Source organism: Alternaria triticimaculans, assembly GCF_023758025.1.
Source record: "Alternaria triticimaculans strain BMP 0046 chromosome Unknown scaffold_12, whole genome shotgun sequence".
Lineage (NCBI taxonomy): Eukaryota > Fungi > Ascomycota > Dothideomycetes > Pleosporales > Pleosporaceae > Alternaria > Alternaria triticimaculans.
Window position 1 is genome coordinate 551,713 of NW_026055969.1, and position 12,986 is coordinate 564,698.

The following is a 12,986-nucleotide window of genomic DNA, read 5'->3' on the forward strand; positions in this document are numbered from 1 at the left end:
TTCTGCGCCAGCACAGAGACAAGACGCCGCGTAGTGTTCCACGTCCACTCATTCAGGTCTTCATGGCTGTTGGGGACGAGAATCGCGACGTGCCTGATGTAATGGCTGAAAAGTGTGTCTAAAGGTAGCGTGCGACGCTTGCGACTGGGTGGTGATTGATGCGGTGTATCTACAGGGCAGGGTCGTAGGCGGTCCCGATCGCAGATTGTGACGAAGACTCCTTGTTTCGCAGTGATTTCAAGAGACTCTTCTCGCAGACGAGGATGAGCATGAAGTAGCGCGAGAGTCGGTGCGTTGTGGACGCGGTACAGGAGACAGAATGTAGGGAAAAGACTGGTTTCACGCCAGTCAGATTCTCCTTCAGCTTGCAGGTACGAATATATCAAATCGCGCAATTCTCGAGGAAGAGTAAGGAGGGTGGAGGGTTGGGGTGCAGAGTCAGGCATGGTGATGATGGAGTACAAGTGGTGACAGCTGCGCTCGGTGGTGTCGAAGTTGTTTCAACGTGCAGGCCTAGTATGATGCTATCGGAGCTTACCGAACCTTGCACGTACCTTGGAAGTACCTAGGTAGTGGCATCGTGTGCGACTCGCAACGCAGGATCGCTGGCACTGTTGAGCCGTTGGGCCGCTCGGACAGTCAAGCTCGGTATACCTCGGCAGGCCAAGACGGCAATGGCGGCAACAATTTGAACTCCTTGGCGCAAGTTCCCTATGTACTCCGAGTAGAAAGAAAAAAGCTCGGCAGTACTGTTGATACATGGGATAAACGGCATTTAAGAATACTCCGCCCGGACACCGTCGGAAGTCGCGCGGACACAAGACCGACTGCTGCCTGGGAAAGGCGCAATACAGAAGAAACTCGCGCTCCAGTGTTCCTAGTCTCCCCAACATGGCGAGCGACGATCCATATCTTTACCCTACAGTGGCACTCGGTCGATTACGCATCCCAGGGCCAGCAATCCCAATCATCCTAGTTGGCTCCCCTTTCTTCGTGCGACGACAAACTTCACGACAAAAGAAACACCTTCAAAATTTACTGGTGGTCATACACCTTTTGCTATACATCTACAACCTCACGGAAATTTTTGTCAAGAAAGAGAAAGAGGGTGAAGGTGACGACACATTGCCATTACTGGAACACCTCGTTCTGGCCTTCGGAGAACCTGCCTTACAGGAGGGACAGACATCTGTTTGGCCATACATATCGGTTGCCGTGGGATGGATCTTGTCTCGAGCGCTTGCTCACCCTCAGAGGGTGTGGATCTCTATCGTGCTATCTCTTCCCAGTGCTCTGAGGATGAGCAAGCAAGTCAATGTTGGAGTTAACTTGAGTGCACTTTCACTGCTCACCAGAATGACTTTCGTGGTATCGGGCTCTGAACATGGGCTCTCAATGGCGAATGTTGCTGGTGTTGCCCTCCCTGTGGCGCTGGCAAGACTTTGCTACCCGCTGTTCCTCAGGAAGCTTTGCCGAGCACTTCAAGTCCGGCCTCGACGCGTGCTAGAAGATAGCATTGGAGAACAATGTTTGAAGTGCATCCAGGCGCCATTCGCAGTATTCACTGTCGCTGGTGCGGGGTGGATAATAAGCAGCTTCGTATTCTCCTGTCTCCCATGGCGAAGGCTGTTCAATGAGGAGGCGTCCAGGGCTCCATCGTGGACTGTGCTCTCGTTTGCTGGAGGGGTTGTGTTCCTTCCTCTTTTCTCGATCGTAAAGTTCATGAGGGTTCAAATTATAGGGAGGGAACCTGCAGCTGACTTGGGCGCCTTTGTGCAGTATCAGTTGGGAGACTGCGTGGCAGCGACGTGGTGGGTGAGCGTTGCGTATATCTTGCTCTGGCTGGGGTCGGAAGCGCTCTCATGGTGCGGCAAAATGTAATCCTAACTTATTAAGATAACTAAGTTAGTAGCTTTATTAGTAATTACATAGAAGAAAATTTAATCTCTACAAAGTGTGACACAAACTAAGGCTTAAGGCCGCCGCTTTAACTAGTATAATGCTATTAGAGAGCTTGCCGAACCTTGCACGTGCCTTGGGAGTGGTGGCATCGTGTGCGACTTGCAACACAGGATCGAGTGGTGTTCATGCGACGATGGAAATAGCAACTGAACGCTTCATTACATAGATGGGTATAAAGCCAAATCCGATGCGCAGCCTTACATGCTAGCATCACGCTGTCCTTACGACTCTAATCGCGCCTACGACTCCCACTCCTACTACGTGTCCTACTCCGTGACCGGCTCCGCTCGCCTGGGCTGCGACTCCTCCCGCGATCACGGCTATCGTAGCTTCGACTTCTGCTGCGGCTGCGACTACGACTACGACTGCGACTGCGACTTTCGTAGCTCCGACTCCTGCTCCTGCTGTCATAGCTCCTGCTTCTGTAGCTCCGCACACTACCATCGCTCCTTCTATCTAGTTCCTCGTCCAGCTCATCAATTTCGTCACCCAACGGACTCTCCCTCGGCTCTAGCATATCCAAGTCCTCCAAGTTGGCCCGCGACGGCAACTTCCACAGACTCGTCGCGCACATGCGGTCTTTTGTGAGGAGGTCATCGATGAACTGATCGACGTATGTGAGGGTAAAGGCATCCTTGAGGCGTCGTTTTATCTTGCGGTAATCGGTGAGGAGGGGTTCGAGGGTTTTGTAGATTTCGACGGGCTCCCAGGCAAGGCGAATGTAGAAGGCGGCAAGGCAGCGCAGGTATTTGAAGTCGCCGAGTTTGCCTGCTGCGTTTAGATCGAGCGCCTTCTTGGTTGTGTCCTCGTCTTCGGATGTGTGGCCGTTCTCCTCCTTCTTGGCCTCGCCGTCCTGTGCTCCATCTTCCTCGTCGTCGCGAAAGTTGAGGTATTCAAGGATGATCTCCTTGTCCGGAACTAGCTGCAGCATTTTGAATGCTAGACACAAGAATGGTGTAGGCTTGCCCGTAATGCCAGTCGTGCCGCCGATAAACTTGAGGTCGGCCGCGCGGTCGCACAATGTCGCAGCGTTCAGACCGAAACATTGCTCTTTCCAGTAGTAGGACTCGGTGATGCGCTCGCGTACACCCTTTTCGAAGAGCAGCGCCGGGTTCTGCCCTCTGATGAGGGCTCCGCGATAGCCTCGGTCGTCGAGGAGCGCGCTGGCGTCTGCGCGGTCGAACTGCGGTTTGGACATGTGGGTATACCGAACAGTCGTTTTGTGGCTAGTTTGAGATCGGAATGGTCCTTGGGTATCTTCGGGAATGCGCGTGCAGTATTGTGCGGTCTGGTGGTTCGGCGGTGCTGCGGTGCTGCGGAGGAAGCTCGCGTTGATGGTTGCGATAATTTGAGCCGGGGTGCTGCCAGCAATCGATAGTTGCCTGCTCAACACCAGCGATCAACATGCAGCCCTACGAAATCTAGATCCACGGGGCACGTCACACCCGCCCACTGCATGCGCTCTCCTGCACGAACTGCTCTTGCCATTCTACATGCACACTTTTGAACCATCATAGCATTCTTATACCCTTCGCATCCAGCGTTTACTTGTAGTTATGGGGAGACTTCTCCTTACTTCGAGCCAGGTTTCTGTCATTCTGTCGGCAGCCATTGGTACGCATGGCCCACGACGGGCACGCACTCGCATTCGCTGACAGCTGCCGGTAGTTCTTCTCTTCACACTCGCCCTCTTCCTTTCCGGCTGGGTATTACAGCAACGATACGTGCATTCTCTACAAGCCGCCATAAAGCCCCGATTACCCAAGCCTCTGCCCCCGCCCAAGCCGATAGAACCTCCGACATTGGACGTAAAATGGGCAAGACCGATGGGCGGCCGTCCGGAGGTGGACGAGACATATGCGCAGTATATTGCGGGGCAGACGATGGACTGGAGCCGCCTGGGCTATGTGCAGGTGGTGAGAGAGCATGTGGAACTTTGCAGTGCCGTCATGCTGCTGTCTGATCTACACAAGATGAAGAGCCCGGCCAAAAGGATTCTGATGTTTCCCAAACTGTGGCTGGTGGAGTCTGAAGACGACAAATACGGCCCGCAAATGTCGACTACACGGCGACTGCTGCGAACAGCGGCGAGGCGGTATGGCGTCACTTTGATGCCCATGGAGCCTATTGTGGAAGGCGCAGACGGTGAGTGCTGAGCCCAGGAAGCTGCCCGCTGCAGTGACTAACAGAGCCAGACACACTGCCCTCTTCCTACTCACTAGCAAGCCTGTACTCACTGGTAGACTACGAGCGGCTACTCTACCTCCAAGGTCCGGGCGTGCTGCTCGACGCATCGGCCTTGGACTCACTGCTGGCTTTCTCCAAGTCAGAGCCCATGGCAGCGTACCCCGCCACGCCAGAACGAACCGACATGTCGACATCACTCCTGATGATACACCCGTCACAACAGAGCTACAACCAGCTGAGGACACTGCGCACGACGAATCCGACGTCGGACCTTAACATGTTCCGCAAGACATTCACGGTGCCGGACTCATTGATCTCGGAGTGGTCGCTGTCCATGGGCAACGTGGTCTACGAATCGCAGAACCTGCGCAATGTCGTCGACGACTTCAACGCGACGACGTTCGAGCAGGCGACGACGTTCGTGAGGCTGTCGGATCCCGAGATACCAGGACCGGAGTACGACATTCCTTTTTCTGAACGCGCCAAGCTGCGGCCTCAGAACGCACAGGCGCAAGAGGCGTGGAGCAAGCTGTACGAGAGATTCCGGCAACGGCGCATGGAAGTGTGCGGCCTTGACCTGGAGACGTACCAGCCGATCGTGGTGTCTGGTGGGGCCGATGAAACCCATGCGGTGGCTGATGAGCTGTGAAACGGCCAGGTTTTCTTTTGACGATGCAACGTGTGCCATTTGGGCGCTTTCGAGTCGTGTTTGCGCAATAGTTTTTTGGGGTGTTTGTAGATGGGCCGGCGTTGGGTATGATGATGCATGTGTATTGGCGCGCATTGCTAGGCGTTGACGGGTTCGCGACGAAGCGATTCGCAGTATAGGCAGGCTGGGTATAGCAGCCGGGACGACCACCTGGGCACGGTGCATGGTACGCATGACGCAACAAGCAGCGATGCTTCGCGTGCAGCCCGGGCGGGCATGACACGATGTAATGAAGGGATGAAGACATTGACACGTTAGTTTGGATGCATGCATGCCATTGACTGCGGGCGCAAACACGGTGCCAGTGCAGGCGCGTGAAACATGGCTCTTTGACGAGCCGCAGGCGTCATGTTGTTGCCAATGCCGCCCGCGCGTGGTAGCTGCGACGCTTCTTCCCCGCGAGCGAGCGTCTACTGTCTAGCCCAACCTCCACCCATCACCTAGCCCAAAGCCTGCCTCGCCCGCCCACGCCGCCGACACTCCTCGCTGCTCTGCTGATGCCCGCGCACCTGCACACCCACTGCCCCTGAGCGCATCGCCTGCTGCCGTCTGCGCCGCGCCCCCGTCCCGAGCTCCCCGCGCATTCCTGGCCCCCGTGCTTGAGATCGCCCGAGCTGCGTCGAGGAACAGGCAGGGCCGCGCCGCCGCACTCGTCGCGCCGCCCCTCCAATGCCTACCCTGGGCTTCCTCAAGAAGAAGCGGACCAAGGACTCGAACGGCTCCAAGGACCTCGATTCGCCGACGTCGCCCGTCAAGGACGCCCACTCGCCCATCACGCCCACGACGTCGCGCAAGTCGGGCTCCTTCCACCTGCACAAGACCAAGACCAACGAGTCGCTGACCAACACGGCGAGCAACACCAGCTCCACGGCCCCGGCCGCGCCTGCCGCCGCCTCCAAGCCGTCCGACTCGATGAACCCCGCCTACGCCCACCAGCAGCAACACCAGCCGCCGACGCCCTCGCACAACGTCCCCAGCATACAGAACCTGATACACCCCAGCAACACGCCCGCCCACGCCGCCGCCCCTAAGCATGCCGGCGCCGTCCAGTTCCAGACGCAGCCCCTCAACCAGGCGCGCGTCACCAAGGGCAAGTACTCGCTGACCGACTTCACCATCCAGCGCACCCTCGGCACCGGCAGCTTCGGCCGCGTCCACCTTGTCCAGTCCAAGCACAACCAGCGCTTCTATGCCGTCAAGGTGCTGAAGAAGGCCCAGGTCGTCAAGATGAAGCAGGTCGAGCACACCAACGACGAGCGCCGCATGCTGCAGCAGGTCAAGCACCCCTTCCTCATCACCCTGTGGGGCACCTTCCAGGACTCCAAGAACCTCTACATGGTCATGGATTTTGTGGAAGGAGGCGAGCTGTTTAGTCTGCTGCGAAAGTCTCAGGTATGTCGCATCCGTGCCTGGCATCATGTATCTGATACTAATTCCTGCAGCGCTTCCCCAACCCCGTCGCCAAGTTCTATGCCGCGGAGGTTACGCTCGCACTCGACTACCTGCACTCGCATAACATCATCTACCGCGACCTGAAGCCCGAGAACCTGCTCCTGGATCGCCACGGCCATCTCAAGATCACCGATTTTGGCTTCGCGAAAGAGGTCCCCGACATCACATGGACGCTGTGCGGTACGCCTGACTACCTGGCGCCAGAGGTCGTCGCGTCAAAAGGCTACAACAAGTCCGTCGACTGGTAAGTAGCAATGTCTCCCCCGGCTCGAGTCGCACTAACAACGCCAGGTGGTCACTTGGCATTCTCATCTTCGAAATGCTCTGCGGCTTCACTCCCTTCTGGGACGGTGGCTCCCCCATGAAGATCTACGAAAACATCCTCAAGTCGAGAGTCAAGTACCCACCGTACATCCACCCTGACGCCCACGACCTGCTGCAAAAGCTCATCACACCCGACCTCACCAAGCGACTGGGCAACTTGCACGGCGGCAGCAAGGACGTTATGAACCACCCTTGGTTCGCCGAAGTAACGTGGGACCGACTACAAAAGAAGGACATTGATGCACCCTACGTGCCACCTGTGCGAGCTGGCGTTGGCGATGCCAGCCAATTCGATAAGTATCCGGAGGAGACGGAGGCATACGGTCAGGCAGGAGATGACCCGTGCGTGCAGAGTCCTCCTTATACTGTAGACCACATTCTGACGTGTCCGAATAGCCACGGGCACCTATTTCCCGACTTCTAAACCCATAATCGAAAAGAGATACGATATGCCTCTCCTTCAGAATCCAACTAGGCACGGCGATCCTGGTCTAGTACCCGTCGAAAGTCCGCGCCATTCGTCCTACCGTACTTCTCTGACCTTGACCCTCTCCGTGCTCTATCTTCGCGCGATGTTGATGCGCGTGGAATCCTCATTGTCTATTACTACTCCTATCTCTTGATTGCTGGGTGCCATTGGATATGGTTCGGTGTACATTGTTGGGCATGAATGACGGTGCATGATTGTTGAACAGTAACCGCCCGATCGAGCGCGGTGATTGAATTAATAATACGGAAACCTTGACTGGCTCTCCATTCTGAACTTTCTGTCTTGCTATGAGAAATGATGTCTGTATCAAAACGTAGAAACGGCGAGCATTGCAAGACTTGAGCCGAGAATCATCCATGTTTGCTAGCTATCGATTCCTCGTGCCGTACCTTTGTGCGCATCTCAGATTGGTGCCATCCACGCCTCGCTCCATGCAGTGCCCACCTGAACTATTCTGAGTCAGTTGTATACCTACTGCTTCAGACAACATCGAATGTCCATCAAACGATGCGAAAGCCGAGGTGAATTTGTTCAACTCTCCTGGCATGGCACTGACTATCTTGCTCAAAGTCTGTGCCTCTATCACTCCAAAATTGCTGCAATCAACACTTGAGCGCAGATTGCCTGGTTGAAAAGCATCCATCTGGCAAACCTCACCTCAATCATGAGTGAGGTGGACATGCGTAGAAAGCAGAGGACTAACATGGTGGTGGTTGAGGATCCTCGCGATACAGAAACACACGGGCGAGCAAGGGCTGCCCAGATTTTACAGTCCCCAAGGATACGACATACGACAGGAAGAAGCATTTCCCATTCCTTAGATACATCTTGGCCGCATCATAAGGAAATGAGAGGCGAAAGAGGTCCGCGGACTCATTGACTGCGTCACGGCCGTGCATAGCTTGGAAGCGTGGCGGCTTGGTGATTAAACTTGTGGGAGACCATTGAGTAGGGCATGTCTTTGTCGGCACAAAAGCATTAGCCATCGACTTTCAGATCGTTCTCCCGTTCATAAAACCTTGAAAACATCGAGAAATTATTCGTTGGAGTCGGCATCAGCCTCAGTTGAGCTGAGCGGTATGACATCACAGACACGCCAAGACGCTAGAGAGAAAGCGGGGATCTTGGAGGGAAGCAACCATGGCGACGGGTATGGAACATCAACGACATTGCGACATGTTCAATTTGACGCGGACGGTAAGGAGACTCATCGTACGGATGAGACCCAGAACTCCGACGCGTTGCTAGGCTGGGATGATCTCAGTGAGTTCGACTCTGCGCTACTCCCGGTGGATACTAGGAACGTCGTGAGCTAACGGCGTCAACGCAGTGCCCTGGCAGCGAGACAACGAGTTCATACTCACATCCCATCGGTACGTTTTCCGCGTCGTAGACGGCACACGGCTTGGGGCTAATAGTCACTAGACAAGCAACGTTCTCTTACCATCACTCACTCAGGAGCGTCTTCCAGGTCCACAATGAGACAGTCAACATTTGGTCACATATCCTGGGTACCGTTGCCTTCTTTTTGGTCGCTGTCGTGTTCTACCTGTCTGCTCGTCGGAGTCACCTAGATAGGTACAGTAGAAGCGGCGACGATGAAGCTGTCTACGTCTACTTTACCTCTGTCATAGCGTGCTTCTTTTTCTCGTTCTTGTAAGTACCTCTTGATACTCATCTTCAACCCTCATGCCTTGAGTTTGAAGAACAGATGGTACTGACGCTTGATAGACACCACATCTTCCTCGATCACAGCGAAATTGTTCGCACCTGGACGGGCCGATTCGATTACCTTGGTATCGTGATACCACTGTATGGTACGACAATTGCCAGTACACACTTCACTTTCAAATGCGATCCTGTACTACAGGAAGCCTACAGTATCTTCGCTACTGTCGTGGGCCTTGCTTGCGCACTCACTACTCTGCACCCCACCTTTTCTGGTCCTCAGTCTCGTCATCTCCGTACGGCGCTTTATCTCCTGTTGGGAGCGTCTTCTTTCCTTCCAATAGCGCATGGTACCCACATCTATGGCGTGGAAGAGATGGATAGTAGGATGAGCTTGGGCTACTATCTTGGACTAGGCGTTTGTCATGGCACCGGAGCTTTGTTGTACGCTACGAGAGTGCCTGAGAGATGGTACCCTCGGCGTTGCGACGTAATTGGGAGTAGCCATCAGCTTATGCATGTGCTGGTGGTGTGCGGCGCTGCAATGTACGGGGTGGGTGTGCAGACAGCGAGGAAGTATTGGGAATGCAGCGCGCAGGAGTGTTCAACAACGTAGACATCCTCCGGGTCCTGCTTCACATCAGCAGCTAACTCTTCGAAATCCTCCGTATGACCCGAAACTTTTGACCAAGGTGTTCGGAGAGTATTCAGTCAAAGTCGTGTGATGACAGATCGAGGAACGGGGTGGCTGGGTACCACTGTCTCAGGATGAGCGTGGGATCTCCGCGGATGAGGCTCAAAAGGCTGCAGCTGAGCCCACTGTGGAGCCTACCCACACTACACTACCATCTTTTTCGATATTCCCGGAGTTGCTTCGTCTTCTTGCGCAGCATCTCAGTACCCAACATGCCTTCTCCGGCCCGTTTCCTCCGATATCGCTGCAGTGACTGTAGCAGCCACCGTACGTCAGGATCTAGGCCTAGAACTCCCGCTTGCGAGAACCTCTTGGAGTTTGAGATAACTCGTCACATCCATCCAGTGTTGGCCTCCAAGTATCGACGAGCCTTGGCATTGTGAGATTCAAATACCGAGTTTCCAAGGAGCGGATGACGTTGCACTGAACTCTAGGCGTTTGAGGATCATATACCCTCCCAGATCATCGATGTGCTCCAAGAGTCCCTGTGCGTACTCCGTGTTGCCGGGGCGGAAGCTGCAATTATGCGAGATAAGGCACTGAATCTTCGCTTGATTGGTGCAAGCATGTTTCACAGGCCATCAATATCCTGACAGGAGCTGATCGACAAACAATTAACGATCTCAAATCCAAGCTGGGATTGTAAGAGTTGTGCAACGGCGCGAATCCACCCACATGCCTGGTATGGTTGCCGTTGCACCAAGCTCTGTGCTTATCGGGCCACGTCTCCACACGCACGCGGCAGACACACAACTCCCGTCACATCAAGTTTGTACCATCACCAGAAGTCAAAAGCAAAGCTACTTTTCAGAAGCAAGAGTAAGTCTTGATCTTGAGTTGTCATTGTTGTTTGCTGCGTTACTTCCAGTCGTTTTTGTCAACGCCACTTCTTCGACACGAACAGTATGCTCGTACTAGGAACAGGAAGCTGTTGAGGCTGAAGAGGTATTAGCGACACAGGCATTTTGTCAAATGCTGACCGCGGAAAAGCAGCAACTCATATTATCTCCAGACGTTCTGATAAGGATCCTTGCTGGCATCGACTACAGTGAGTCTAGTCTCTCGCCTGGCTAGCGCCAAGAGATAAGAGAACGCCCCTGCCGTCCCCCACCATCCCGCGTCAAACCTCATCCCCAGCGAACCACGACTCATCGCATCGACATTCAGCCTTTCATGCTACACTTTAGCCAGTCGAGAAAGAGTCTCAATTCGCTACAGCAGCATGTGGATCTCAAGTTGACGCCCTAGCGCTCATCGCACACATCGCCTGCACCCGAGAGCGCGGCAAAGCATACTTTCTCCGAAGTATTGGGCTTGCAGCTGCTGGCCATCGCCAACGAAGATAACGAATCCGCCAATATTACTGAATTCAGACACGGAGAAGTCTGATCTCACTTGGCCTGGGGAACGAGTTGCGCCACAACCTTAGCCGTGCGTCACTGTGCTTCACCGCGGAAGTATCATTTTTGGAGTTTGTGCATCAATCTATATAACCTCCAGCTTCCGTTTGGAGCCACGGCTTCAGCAAGCGCCCGCTCCCAACTTCCATATTGCGTCTGTAAAGCATCGCCAGCTTTACACTCTCCCGACCTACCTTTCAGAAGTATCAGTATCGTAGTAGGGCTCGACCTCTCGGGTGGTACTCATCATGCCGTTCGCTATCAACATGCTCTGGTCGGCACCAGAGATCAACCCATACAACAAGAAGGCCACATCTATTCCCGTCTTGAATCCGATCAACAAATATGGTCGTGTATTTTTCTTCTCTTACCTGGGCTTCTTCATTGCTTTCTGGTCATGGTATGTCGTTCCCCACATGTGGGTCTCCTTCGTTGATGAGTGCTAATAATTTTCAGGTACGCGTTTCCACCTCTGGTATGGTCACCCGCAACCCACGAGACTGTCCGAATTGTACAGACTAACATCCCCACAGCTGAGTAAGAGTATCAAGGAGGACATGCATTTGTCACAAGATCAAATTGCCAACTCCAACATCGTTGCGCTATGTGCAACACTTTTGGTCCGCTTCATTGCGGGACCCATGTGCGACCACTTCGGCCCGCGCATTACATTTGCCAGCCTGCTATTCGCCGGTGCCATCCCGACCGCTCTGGCTGGTACTGCCCACAACGCTACGGGTTTATACTTCATCCGTTTCTTTGTTGGTATTCTCGGCGGCACCTTCGTACCATGCCAGGTCTGGACAACTGGATTCTACGACAGGAATGTTGTCGGCACTGCCAACGCTTTGGTCGGAGGCTGGGGTAACTCTGGCGGCGGTATCACATAGTAAGCGGGACGTCCCCTATGAAGCAGCTTCCACTGACTTTTCTTCAGCTTCGTCATGCCCGCTATCTACGACTCTTTGAAGAGGGACCAGGGTCTCTCCTCGCACGTCGCATGGAGAGTCTCCTTCATCGTTCCATTCATCATGATCAGTGCATGCGCTACCGGTCTCCTGCTGTTGACTGACGATACGCCTACCGGAAAGTGGTCTGAGCGTGGGGCAACCGTAGTGTCTAGCAGCGATCAAACCAACCAAGCTTCCGTGGTCCCCACGACCGGTGCCCTCGATGACAAGCCTGCGACCACTGGATCGATTTCCTCCAACGACGAAAAGAAGCGAGAGCAACCGGCCGCTGACGTAGAGGCTGGACGTGGTGATGTTCAAGTCATGGACGAATTCCAGCACGAAGTCGTAGTCAAGCCTACTTTGAAAGAGGGACTGAAGGTCATGTTCTCTCTCCAGACACTGATGCTCTGCGCGGGCTACTTCTGCTCCTTCGGCGGTGAACTCGCCATCAACTCTATTCTTGGTGCTTATTACCTCAAGAACTTCCAGTCCCTTGGTCAAACACAATCTGGACGCTGGGCAGCTATGTTCGGTCTCTTGAACGTTGTTACCAGACCGCTCGGTGGCTTTATTGCGGATCTTATCTACAAGGTTACCGGTCGCAACCTCTGGGCAAAGAAGTTCTGGATCCACTTCGTCGGGGTCATGTCTGGTATAATGTGCATCGTCATTGGAAAGGTGGACCCCCACAACCTCAGCGAGATGATCGGCCTCATTGCGGTCATGGCCATATTCCTCGAGGCGGGTAATGGTGCGAACTTCGCGCTCGTACCTCACATCCACCCTCACGCTAATGGTAAGTCCGATTGCTTCACTCATTGAGAGAAGTCCTACTAACATTTCCAAAGGCATCCTCTCCGGCATCGTTGGCGCGACTGGTAACTTTGGTGGTATCATCTTCGCCATCATCTTCCGCTACCACAAGACGGACTATGCGCAGGTTTTCTGGATCATTGGCATCATGATCATTGCGCTCAACTGCATATTCATGTGGGTAAAGCCTCTTCCCAAGGGCCAAATCGGCGGTCGTTAGAATTGGACTATGGCTTTTTGTTTGCTGTTTTAGCGTCGCTTCGTACATATGATACCTTTGTTAATCGCAACTTGCATTCCTTGAGCAGTGGATAGTCGACTGTGAGTTGATCAA

The 12,986-nt window shown here is 54.1% G+C and overlaps 4 protein-coding genes across 4 annotated transcripts; 3 read left to right on the plus strand and 1 right to left on the minus strand.

The window, feature by feature from the left end:
* Positions 1-2,191: 2,191 nt before the first annotated feature.
* J4E78_007718 (uncharacterized protein) lies at positions 2,192-3,160 on the minus strand (the record flags this gene model as incomplete). Its single annotated transcript, XM_049368323.1, has 1 exon — positions 2,192-3,160. One exon carries the CDS (start codon positions 3,158-3,160, stop codon positions 2,192-2,194), a length of 969 nt encoding a protein of 322 aa, XP_049219977.1.
* Positions 3,161-3,518: 358 nt separating this feature from the next.
* On the plus strand, positions 3,519-4,798 carry J4E78_007719 (uncharacterized protein; the record flags this gene model as incomplete). The annotated part of the gene is made up of 3 exons (XM_049368324.1): positions 3,519-3,576; positions 3,631-4,107; positions 4,158-4,798. The coding sequence occupies 3 exons, from the start codon at positions 3,519-3,521 to the stop codon at positions 4,796-4,798; spliced, it is 1,176 nt and encodes a 391-aa protein (XP_049219978.1).
* Positions 4,799-5,527: 729 nt separating this feature from the next.
* On the plus strand, positions 5,528-7,058 carry TPK2 (cAMP-dependent protein kinase catalytic subunit; the record flags this gene model as incomplete). The annotated part of the gene is made up of 3 exons (XM_049368325.1): positions 5,528-6,250; positions 6,301-6,554; positions 6,602-7,058. 3 exons carry the CDS (start codon positions 5,528-5,530, stop codon positions 7,056-7,058), a joined length of 1,434 nt encoding a protein of 477 aa, XP_049219979.1.
* Positions 7,059-11,134: 4,076 nt separating this feature from the next.
* J4E78_007721 (uncharacterized protein) lies at positions 11,135-12,872 on the plus strand (the record flags this gene model as incomplete). Its single annotated transcript, XM_049368326.1, has 5 exons — positions 11,135-11,286; positions 11,343-11,361; positions 11,420-11,775; positions 11,824-12,635; positions 12,688-12,872. 5 exons carry the CDS (start codon positions 11,135-11,137, stop codon positions 12,870-12,872), a joined length of 1,524 nt encoding a protein of 507 aa, XP_049219980.1.
* Positions 12,873-12,986: the final 114 nt, after the last annotated feature.